The 12,742-nt window shown below is 36.6% G+C and overlaps 1 protein-coding gene across 1 annotated transcript in view; it reads right to left on the reverse strand.

Moving 5' to 3' along the window:
• GMIP (GEM interacting protein) overlaps positions 1 to 8,017 on the reverse strand; it is a 78,485-nt gene extending 70,468 nt beyond the window's left edge. Inside the window, exons 1-2 of the mRNA XM_070935037.1 lie at positions 7,798 to 8,017; positions 2,758 to 2,895 (exon numbers count right to left, since the gene is read on the reverse strand). Of these exons, the coding sequence (XP_070791138.1) occupies positions 2,758 to 2,895; positions 7,798 to 8,017 (358 nt within the window). The remainder of the gene's footprint in view (positions 1 to 2,757; positions 2,896 to 7,797) is intronic.
• Positions 8,018 to 12,742: the final 4,725 nt, after the last annotated feature.

The following is a 12,742-nucleotide window of genomic DNA, read 5'->3' on the forward strand; positions in this document are numbered from 1 at the left end:
AGAGATGGAAAGTTTACAAGGATTAAATGTATTCACACCTGCGATCGCACCTAAGGATAAAACAATTATAGGTACCAGGTGGATTTATAAAATTAAGAATTTAGAAGGAGGTAATACCTTATACAAGGCCAGACTAGTTGCACAAGGTTATGCACAAAAATATCCAGAAGACTATACTGACACATATTCACCAACAGTGAGAACAGAGAGTGTCAAAACAGCTCTTGTAGTAGCATCTGCACTCAATCTGGACGTGTTTCAATATGACATACAGACTGCATACTTACATGCAAAATTAGATAAGGAAATATATGTAAGAGCACCACACAGTCAATACACTAATAAGAACGAAATTTGGTTATTAAATAAGAGTCTGTACGGATTGAAGCAATCTGGCAAAAGATGGTACGATTGTTTGGTAAAAGTACTTAAAACCATGGATTTCAACGCCACCACTGCTGATAACTGTTTCTTTGTAAAAAAGAGTAATGATCATATTGAATTTGTATTAATTTATGTGGATGATATTTTATATATTGGAAAGCATAAAGAGAGCAGGGAAATCTTTGTAAATAAGTTAAACGAACACTTCTCATTGAAATCACTAGGTAGAGTGAACAAATACCTTGGTGTACAAATTAACAAAACAAAAAGGGGATTCAAACTTACTCAGAAAGATAAAATCATTGAACTCCTAAACAAATGTAACTTAAATAATGCCAAAACATGTGATACACCTATGCAAACTGATTTTCTCAGAAACATTGATGAATCTTCCCCTGAGTTTAAAGACAACACATTTTACAGATCAGTTATAGGTTCACTCCTTTATATATCTAATTGGACTAGGCCAGATATTGCATTACCTCTCAATTTATTGTCAAGATATGTTAGCAGACCAACCTTGTATCATTGGGAAGCTGTCAAAAGAATTTTAAGATACCTAAAAAGTACATTAGATTTTTGTTTAATATTGGAACCCAATAATGACAAAGAACCAAAAATTACTTGTTATGCTGATGCAGATTGGGCTGGTGATACATCATGCAGAAAGAGTACCTCTGGTTATGTTTTTCTATTGAACGATTGTCCAGTTTACTGGTATACTGGTAAACAAGAACTGGTAGCCACTTCTACCACAGAAGCGGAATATGTTTGCTTGTCTAAAGCTGCAAATAACCTTGTATGGTTCAATGATTTGATCACAGATATTTGGAAGAAACCTACTTTACCATTTATTATGCATGAAGACAATAAAGCGGCCATTGAAATATCTAGATCCGATGCAATTGGACAAAGGTCCAGGCATATTGATATAAAATTTAAGCACGTGAGACAACTATCTCAAGACGGATTCATCAAAGCAATACATTGTGATACTTCTGAACAATTAGCTGACATATTAACAAAACCCTTACCTTCTAAACAACACAAATATTTAACTTCTAAATTATATGTATTATATTGTCCTGAATCTGAATGTAACTGGTGTTGTATAACGAACCGGCATTTAGAGGGGGATTTGTCAGATGTAAATGCCTTATTCTCTAATGTGTAAATAATGTATATATGGAACATCAGGGGTTAACTTATTCTTTGGACTTTAATGTATTCATAATTTACCACTCCCATTCCTGACTCCACCCCTTGTATATATAAGGAGCCATCCTCCCCATTTTCATTGCTTCTATCTTGAATATTCAGCGAATATAGAATGTCTATTATGATTAAAGAGAAATATATTTAAATCTCTAACTTCTATTATTTTTATTGAGTCTGATCCTGAAAATATTGCAACAAGGTAGATTATAGTCTTAATAGTATTTTCTGAAACAAGGCTTCCTCGCCTAATGCGGCATGTACTTCCTAGTTGGTGGAATGTAAGCAACAGTATCTTGGCTTGCAGGATGGTTTCTTGATTAGATATGCATTAGATATTGCTTACATAGAACAGCATTAGTATGTTTGAGATAAAACTGGCCTGGGATTGGCTAAAATGTATCCAAATTGACCAGTAATGTGCCCTTACATTCAGCAGGAAATGCTGCATGCAACACAGTGCAATTAAAGCTGGCAAGCTAGTCTATTCCTTCTCTATCTTATTTTTTAAAAAAATCATTACATGAAAACTCTGATTGACTAAAGCCACAATGGGCAGCAGAACTGAAGGACCATCCAGTGGCATTTCCTTTTCCTTTTTTCTTATGGAGTGCCTTTTATTTACTTTTCCCAACTCATTTCCTGCAGTTTGCATATCTTCTCCTATTCCCAACCTGCCACAGCCAACTCACCGCAGCCAACTTGCTGTGGCCAACTCACCACAGGACCTCTCACACAGCCAACTTGCCATGGGACAGCTCGATATGGGACAAGACTTACACTAATATCAAAGAAATGGTGGAATAACATCATTAAAGAAAGGTTGCAAAAGGAGGGACAAAATGAAATGTGAATGGCAAAAATTAAAATAAATTTTAAATTAGTTTAATTAAATTGAATTGTTGAATTATCCTGCAGTGAGTTGCCTCAGGCAAGTTGGGCAAGGCAAGTTGGCCACAAATGAGTTGGCCATGGTGAAAAGCATGATGGCATGTATGTGGTATAGACAGACTCCCAGAATTAGCCATCCTGGCACAGGCTGAGAAGGATAATAGTCTAATACATCTGAAGAGAACTTGATTCAAGTAAAGATGATCTTAATGTTTGTTGTCATTATTGTTAATGAAGCTCTGAAAGAATCTGAGCTTAGAAACTTACCATTCACACATGTGATAAGAGAGGCTATGTCTGCTTGGATGGTGCAAGCATTTAAAACTGGATACTTGCTGAGAAAGCAGGAGACAGACTGGAGCAATTCAGCCAATTTAATTTCAGCAGGGCCTGAAAGCATGCCTCCTATAATAATAATCATAATAATGATTAAATCACCATCACTTTTATTTTGTGCCTTTGAGTCACTGTTGACGCCTGTAACTGCCTGGACTGGTCCCAGCAGTTTCCTTGGCTACATTTTCAGAAGTGGTTGGCCCTTAGCTTCTTCCTAGGGCTGAAAATGTAGGTCAGTCCATTGACTTTGTGCTTAAGGCAGAATTAGAATTTATAATCTCTTGGTTTCTAGCCTAGTGCTCCAGACACTATATCTAAATGACTGTCAATAATAACAATATAGAATATTAATAATTTGGCAGAGTGTGTATACATTATTTCTTGCAATTCTCAAGCCACTATTTTTTGGGATGAGAGTAGATAGAATATTGTGTTCTGTGCCTCAGATCCTATGAATGTGTTTAAAACAACACATTATCGTAACAAATGCTCATTTCTAATTATGTGTTTGCCAAGACAACATAAGGAAGCATTGAAAGATGAATTTGTAGAAGGAAATTATCAAGTTGGAAGAGTGGAACCTCCACTGATTCCTACAGATATTTACTTGTGCTTTGTCTGGTTAAAGCCAATTTATCTCCTGCCAGGCCATGTTTGAAGCCTTGTTGGGAGATACACTGAATGAAAATGGTATCTGGTTATTTCTGACAGGGAATAATATGTCTAGTGAAGTATTTAACACCACTTTGCCATCTAAATTATAATATAATTTTGTATTACAATTAAGTGCCCAAGTACAGCTTAAAATGTGGAATTGTTCACCTCATGTCTTCTAAATAAATTGCTTTACGCCTAATGAAATTATATCACAATATATGGATCTGAACTTCTACCATTTAAGGCAAGGATTGATAACTTCGTAACTTCTGGATTCTTGGACTTCAGTATCCATCAGTTTCCGCTTGTCAAAAGATTGATGGTTTTAATGGAAAGCTTCTGGAGAGCACCAATTTATCTCTCCCTGATTTAAGATACTATCTTATTTTGTAATGAAGGATGAACAATATCCTGTATTGTCTGTATTTGTGTTTTACACATATTGTATTGCACATATAAATAATACTTGCTGATATGCCATTTCACATAATTTTCACTGGATCCATTTTTTGCATTATCACTAACTATTTTTGACAGAACCACTGAAGAAATACTTATTTTCCTCCTGGTTCTTTAACTTAGCTTCTTCTTGACATTTGTTAGGATTAAAACTAAACTGTCAGTGAAATAATGTACTATGAAAGTTCATTTTTGTTGTTATTTAAAATACTACTGTGCAGTTTACATTGCCAATTAAAAAGAGATGGGTTATTAGATCATTGGATCAGAAGGTAAGAACAGACTGGATGTAAATATAGTTTAGGGGAGATGCTGAAAAAAAATCTGATCAGGAGCAGTTCTTGGTTCCTGGGCGCCATCTGGTGATCCTTTCTCACATGCTTTATATTTATGCAAATAAGAGGCCTCATTCATGATTTTTTTTCAGTCTCAGAGCAATCTACAAAACTCAAAAAGCTCCTGGCCATTAGGCAAGCTGCAGGATGAAGTTGCTTCTCCTTTAGCATTAGCAGAAAGAAATGGCTTTTAGCTAAAGCAGAAAACTGTCGTGCCAAGTGCAGTTTTGTGCTGGGTTTATATGTGTTTCAGCCCTCATCTGTATCCTCATTTAGTCTTGGGAAATTATGATATTTAACTTCCCTAGTTTACCATTCTACCAAAGAGAGTTTTTTTTTAAAAAAAAAATTCTGGCTCTCTGCCTGAAACAACCTTTTACAACCTTTTATTTTATGTTGTAAAATAAGCATCCAGCCATGGTGGCCATTTTGAGAATGTGACTCTTCTAACATTATGATGCTGATGTCTGAAACTCCTGCTTTGTAGCAGTACTATTATAGGCAGGGTCCAAGGGACAGGAAAAATGGCAAAACAAAGTTTCTTTTTGTTCAATTATTTAGCAAACCAAGGAAGTTGGACCCCTGATAAACATGCTTTGGGAAGATTCTTCGGTCATGGAGTGATGTATAAGTCTAAGTGCTATTGCTATCATTGTGACTAAAACAGAGGGGTTGAAATCCAGAAAAGGATTTGTTAAACTGATTTCCAGCCTATTTATCATGAAAAACAAGGACTTGAAGGCTTCAGTATGGAGCCTTCAAGTCCTTAAGGCCAGGTAGAAACTCGTCCCTTAATGGAAGTTGCTACTGTACACTTACTCCACCCTCCATCTCCACCTTTCGATACTTGTGGCTTTATCTGCTACTAGAGGCTTGTAATTATTGTTGTGGGGATGACAGGAAGAGGAAGGAGTATCAGGTATCTTCACTGCCTTGTGTTATGAAATAATAACTTTATAATAATTAATAAAAGTATTAAAGGTGGGATAAAATAAGATAAATAAATAGTGGTTGGAGGTGTGTGGCTCCTTGCCTATTATAGAACTAACTCAACAGACGGGCAAGGTTGTGAATGAGAATGTATAATTAAGGGGGAAAAAAACAGGCAGCTGCTCCACACCTTTTTATGTTCACACTTCCTTATGTGTGTATGTAAAGGGAAAGTCAACAAGTCTAGATTGCCAGTCCTAGCTGCAATAATCTAATGACTGGGGAGAAGTCAACTACTCATCCCATATAAACCTAAAACCATGTCTGCTTGGGCCTCACCAATTAGAACTGGTGCCTCTTATTCTTTGATATGTAAACCAACTGCTAGTAAAGAATTCATATTATTCTGTCAAAAAAGAAAAAAAAAGAAAAATAATTCTCTTTTATATGAAAACAGTATTTCCATGAGGGAAAAATCAAGGAAATGCCAACATAGATTGCAAATAGTGTAGCTCCTCTGTTCCCTCAAGGAATGATAGGATTATATCACAGCTATTTATAACATGGCACCCCATAGCTGTTACTGGTATCTTATGAGTATCACCTTGCTGATAGTATTTTATGATTTATGAGTGTATCTTATGATTTATGATTTATCACTTTGTTGCTTATATATATATATATACTGGGAGCTTATGCGCCAGAGACAAATTCCTTGGGTGTCCAATCACACTTGGCCAATAAAGAATATTCCACTCCATTCCATTCCATATTGTCCGTAACCTCAAGAATAACATATCTGAAGTCTACCATCTTGTGGGAACCTTGACTGATTTGAAAAACCTGGAAGCACCATGAGGACTTGCTGAAACAGCCCAAAGATGAACTACAAATGGCAAATTAAGGATCAGATTTAAGATGGCTCATAAACATGTGGGTATTTCAACCATTCGATTAAAGGTTTAACTTTCTGTAGCTGCCATGTAATTTTGGATGCCCCTAATTATACTGCTTTGTTAAAGTGAGCAGTTCTATGCAGAATTGTGCAACAACTTACTGATTAATACCATACAACTATTGTATTACAGATCCACACTGCCCTCCACATCAACTTTAAATTTTCAGAGGAGATACAGAATTCTGCATCAATCCACCTTTATCCCACCTTTTAGCCAAAAATCCCTCCAAAATGCCTTGGAAAACAATTGAGAGAAAGAGAGAGAGAGGGGGAGAGGGAGAGAAGCACTACTTTAGGAAGGGGGAAGAAGAAAAAAAGCAAGGTCAGAAAAATCTTCACAATATTTTTGTTTATTACAGAGATACAAAAATATCTGAAATATAAAAATCTGTAAAAATATGAAAGGGTATTATTGTTGCATTCATAGACTAGTAATTTAGAGAATAGTGCAATTGGAGTTTTAAAATTAATTGGCTACAGCCAATACAAAATTAAGCACATTTAAGCCCATGGATTTCATTCGGCTTGTGGTCAATAAGTGTTCACCTCTTAACCTCATTTGGTTTTAATGGGATAATTTAAGAGTCTTTATTTAGCCCAGAAACAGGATGGGGCCAGCTATATATGTAAAACAATTAATTACATGTAATTACAGACAAATGACTCCTAAATCGACATCTTTCCCGCATTTTAACAAATATATTAAAGCTTCTGAGTTAATATTATATTATACTAAAACATAAATTGCTTACAAGGGTGGTAGTACACTGCTAATTTTGGGGAATAATAATGTACAAGCTTTTTTGCAATTTTATGTAAACAATCTACTCAGGCAATGGGACTTAAGTTATCCACCACCTCTCAGAAAGTTGCAAGATTAAAAGATTTACAATTTGCATTCAGATATATAAGAGAGAGAGAGATGGAGGGAGGGAGGGAGAGAGAGAGGGAGAGGGAGAGAGAGAAAGACCAATGGTTCAAACAAAATACAGAATTTGAAATAAGTGATTAAACTGGCATCCTACATCAGGGTTTTCATGGGTAATAGTCTCCTCTGATCTCCTAGAGCAAGGGTGTCAAACTTGATTTCATTGACGGCATCAGGGTTGTGCTTCACCTCGGAAGTGGGAGGGGGGGGTGGCGGCTGGCCAAGGTGGGCATGGCCAGCTTGACATCACTTGTGTTGGGGGTGCCTGTTGAGGCCCAAGCACTCTGCCAGCAAAAATGGGCTCCCGAACTCTGCACCCTGCGGGCTGGATCCGGGCCCTGGACCTTGAGTTTGACACCCCTGTCCTAGAGGATGTTTAATTAAATTTGTTTAATAAATAATAGAATAATAGAAATCTTTCCCTCAGTGATAAGATTGGCCTCAGTTTGTTTCTTCTCTAAAAGGCCTTGAAGCCATGATTTTGTCTGCAAGCTTGGAGACTCCATTTAGAGCCAATTAAATGGCTTGTCTGATTTTGCTGTTGCCACCATGTGCATTTTTAGTTGTAGATTTTTAATATTGCACCCCGCCCAGAGCCACTGTGTATGAGTTGGGCGGCTAAATAAACTTGCTTAATTATAAGTAATGCAGAAGATGAAATTGACAAAATACACACCAGCAAATAAAAAAATTCCAGTACTTACCATCTTGCTGTAAAAGTTCCCGGAAACACTGGAATTTTTTATCTATGTCTCGTAGATTCTTGGTGACTTGAAGGAGCCTGTTAGAGCAGAACTTACTACCACCCAGGCCTTCTGCAGTGACCCAAATATCACTCAGGAGTTCTGGATTATTGGCTAAGGATTGAATATCCAGTGCTGATTGCTTGCCATTGCAAGGGTACCTGAAGTCATTGGGATCCATCCTCGGACCCCGGTTAGAGATTATATTCCCCACTTTTGTTCCTCAGTGCTACAAATTCTGTATTCTGTTCTTTACCAGGATAATCTACCAGCTCCAGAATCTAATGCAGCACATGAACCCAATTATTTCTCAAGCCTCCAGGTCTTTATGCTTTTCCTTGGTGCATTATTCTCAGTTTCCAGAAAAATATTCCTGTACTTTTATAAAAATCTAACAATTCCTCTGACAAGTCAGAGTCCGTTAAGGGCAGCTGAAAAATTTTCATCGTTCAAGTGAAGTTCAGGAGGGCAGCGATCTAAACAGTTCAAGGAACAGATGTCCTCAATCTCTCAGCATTAAAAGAAGACGAACATGATGGTTTCCATTAAAATGTCCGGCTTGACAGTTTTGTGAAATACAATCCCAGTTCAAAAGCAAGCCTTGCATTTTCTGTAGAGAAAAAAATATGTTTCCTCGAAAAAGAGAGGAAATGGTTCTTTACAGAGTTTCCCCAAAAGGTTATTGAACAAAAGTGTTTCTAGAATGTGACATTAATTCTGAAGAAGGTTGCCTCACCTTTCCCAAAAAGCGAATCTCTTGCTCACTTTCTCTTTGAAATGTTGTACCTTTAGAAATCAGAATGTGTCCAGCTGCAACCTGCCATTCTTACTCTCAATTTCATCTGAAAACTAGATGCGGAAATGCCAGGACACGTCCCCTATCTGTGGAGAAAGGATGAGCCATTTGGGTTACACACACAAGAATGACAGCCGATGCAGCTTTTCCACATTCCTTTTGCAGGAGTGATGAAATCAGAGGCTTCTTCCCACAGTATCTTTGTACTACGTGAAAGAAAGACAATGTTCCTCCTTTACTCTTTCTTATTAACCACTTCCTACCTGAATCCCTAGGAAACATTTTCAGGGTGTGGTTCCAAGGCCACAGATGGAAGGATAAACGAAAGTCACAATTGAATGAGAGAAGACCTGCCTGCATTTTTGAATTTGTCCTTGCAAGCTAAAGTGCAGAAATTTAGTGTGAGAAAGAAAAAAAAAAGGGAATAGTTAAAAAAAACTAAATTATGAACAAGGGAAGTCTCCCTTGTTCTTTGCATCCTTCCAGTACCACAAATAATGAAAGCTTTTTCTAACACAATACTCTGAAGGATGGTGAGAACTGAAGTTTCAAATACAGTAGAACCTCTGGTCACGAACACTTCTGACCACGAACAAATTGGGTTCCAACCAAAAAGTTCACTTTTTTTTTTTTTGCGGCCATTTCCCCTTCTGCACCATTTTTTTTGTAAGCACCAAACTTCCAAAATTAGGTTCGGGTCACAACCATATTGGTTTGTGACCAAAGTTATGGAACAAATTATGGTCGTGATCAGAGGTTCTACTGTACCTGGAAGCCACCATGATCAGGAAAGTGGCCCTAAGTATCTTATGACTGTCCCCCTCCCTTCAAAATGGAGATAATATTTATTGCAAGGTAGAGATGGACAACTCAGGTATTATTTATTTATTTATTTATTTTATTTATTCGAATTTCTATACCGCCCTTCTCCTTTCGGACTCAGGGCGGTGAACAGCCAGATAAAAAAACATCTATACAAACATCACAGTTAAAAATAAAGTTAAAATAATTTATAAATTTGGCCCATAATTTAAAACTTGTCAATTAAAATAAATATTAAAATTTTTAAAACTAACCCTAAAATGTCTTTCTACATACAATGAATATTTGTGCATGTGTATTATCTGAAACTGCACACATTTTGTGGCCTGATCTGACAGCTGACATGGCCCTCAGAACTAATAAGATTACCTGTCCCTACCTTGCAGGGCTGTTGCAAGACTAAAACAATATTTACTGAGATAGACAAGCTCTTTCAACTAAAAGCCAACTGTTTCCCAATATTAAAATTCTGCATATTTAATTACGATGCTGTATCCCTTTCTGTAAAGGATACCATATGCAGGTTGGGGTTGAGACTTTTCAGAGAATGGGAGCTGGGCTAAGAGCACATGGTCAATTCATTGTTTGAAGTTAAATCCAGATTACAGCTTTCTAAAGCTAAACACAGTGCCATATGTGCTCAATTTCCAAGATTAAGATGCTATTCAAATTCAGGAACAGAAGTCTTTCATTTGTAAATAATCCAACCAAGACCAAAAATATTTTTATAAAAAAAGAAATCAAAAAGATTTGTAACTAGCCTGGGAAAAGATTAAAAACAAAATTAAAAAGCCTAGCTTGTTCTTGCTCTTGGAACAGATGTCCAGTATGGAAAAACCAACAAGTAAAGTTTTCCCCCTTTCTTTACAATATTAAATTTAAAAGAAAAGAGGAGGCTAGCATCAATTTCAACAGGTTTTAGATTGTTTCAGTAACACGTGCTTTAAGTTAGGAAGATACAGTAATATTTAAGAATGCATGAAATAATACTGTATTAGGTCTAAGAAAGAAAATGTTTTGACAATTGCATGAAAATATATCACGATAGGAAGAACTACAAGAAATTAGGCAACATTCCTTTTTAAAATTCTATTTAATTAAACAACAGGATTACTATACACTCATGTTGCAGACAACAGAACCCATACTAATTAGAAATAATCACTGTAGCAAGTTAGACAAAATAATGCTTGTAGGTTTTCATAATGGTGATGATGATGTATTATCCATAATTCTTGATACTTCAATAGATCTCAATTATTAGGAAAACAGCTAGAAAAAAAATTATTTATTAGCTTAGCAGTACTATGAATCTCAGATCAAAATATAGCAATAAGAGGACAAACCCAAATTTCCTACAACTGGGTGATTATAACTAATTCTGGTGGTATGCTCTCAAATGATTGGTTATATGTTCTCAAAGGAATCTGATAAAAATATGTGTTATGTGTCAAATGTGCCACTTATTAAATTTCTTTGAAGTAACAATTCTCACTCATTATTCCATAGGTCACAAAACTAATATTATCTATGTTTCTTTTTTCACTTCTGCTTGTTAAGAAACAATAATATACTATTTTTACTTCTCCAGTCCAAATTCTGTCTACCCCTGCTTCTGGATAGTTTCTATTTTCAGATAAAGTAAAATGCATAGTCAGTCTCTAAAAGCAAGTGTTAGCTTTTCATTGATTGAAATATAGCATTGCTATGCTATGGGTGATGGTCAGGGGTGAAATCCAGCAGGTTCTGGAGAACCAGTAGCGGAAATTTTGAGTAGTTCAGAGAACCAGCAAATACCACTTCAGGCTGGCCTCAGAGTGGGGTGGGAATGGAGATTTTGCAATATCCTTCCCCCAGGAGTGGGAAGGGAATGGGGATTTTGCAGTATCCTTCCCCTCCCATGCCCACCAAGCCACATCCACCAAGCCACACCACGCCCACCAAGCCACGCCCACAGAACCGGTAGTAAAAAAAATTGGATTTCACCACTGGTGATGGTACTATAGAATTAAAATTTTCTGTCTTCATCGGGTCCCTAAGAAAGGATGTTTGTAGTTAGGAGAGTTATTTGCAAGTTGAGAGTGACCAATGAATGACTGAAAGAAAAAGTGGGAAAGTCCTTCTTTTTTAAAAAAAGGGTAATAGAGAAAATTGTAAAGAAGGGATGGTATTAGGTCATCAATAAGGCTTCGTGTATTTGGATTTATTTTTTAAAAAATGCTTGACTATACTGCCCATTGCAGGGCTAGTCCCTTAAGCAGCAAGGCAAGCAATTAAAGTTTAGAGTCACTTCAAACTTGAGACTTTAAAACAGACAGAGCCTTCCTGGTTCAGCCGGGAAGAAAAACTTTCTCTCCTGCTAAAAGAGTTGGTGGCAACTTGCCCAAGAATAACTGCTTACTAGGAAGAATATCATCTGAGGAATATCACCTGAGGTGCCTGGCAAGGAATATCACCTGAGGAGCCTGGCAAGGGGATAATTTGATGCCAGAAAATCAAAAGAAATGCTGAGAGTTGGTGACAAAGGGTTCTCCCCCCTCCCAATATAATTAAATGAGCTGTTGCAGACAACAAAATGCTGGTGGATTCTCTCAAAAGGGAGATCTGCTCGGAAAATATTTTATGATAAAGTATGCAAACAAAGCTATTTTTACTTTTATCTTGTGTGGTTTCTGTTGTTATTTCAGGAAAAAAAGCTCCGTGCAGCCCCGATGGTCTCCTAGAGCTAGGCATGCTTATAAAATCAGTGTATTTGGAAGAAGTGATTTAGATCTGAGGCAAGTGCGAGCACAGCACTTCTGCTGTTCATTAAAACATCTACTCATTTCAGACTTCTGCCTAAGCCCTAAAGCATAAAAAAAAAGTTGTAGCTTCTTTAAGGGTCACTGTGTCTTTAAACATTTCACCCTTTCAAATAGACAAGATTTTTTTTTCCAGGCTCATCAGAAAGTCTGAAAAAAAAAGAGAGATTGTGTGGTTTATTGAGGTCTGAAGCTCTTCCAAATTATTTTCAAAGTGTTCACAGCCCTTTTGAGTACCTTGAATGCATAATGACATATGTTCATTCCAGGTTCCAATTACAATAAACACTATATAGATATCTAAGAATTTCATAGCTGCATATTCTTTTAGAAAAAAAATATTTTAGATTTTCAAATCTCGAAATACATCCACAATTAACAATTTCTGTGTCCAACCACAGTGTGGTTGTAGATATCTAATATTCATAGGTGATGGTTTGGGAACACTCACATTCACCAACCTGACGTTCCAAGAAGAAACATCTCA

This window comes from Pituophis catenifer, unplaced genomic scaffold, assembly GCF_029215685.1.
Source record: "Pituophis catenifer annectens isolate HBS135680 unplaced genomic scaffold, rPitCat1.0.hap2 SCAF_2, whole genome shotgun sequence".
Classification (NCBI taxonomy): domain Eukaryota; kingdom Metazoa; phylum Chordata; class Lepidosauria; order Squamata; family Colubridae; genus Pituophis; species Pituophis catenifer.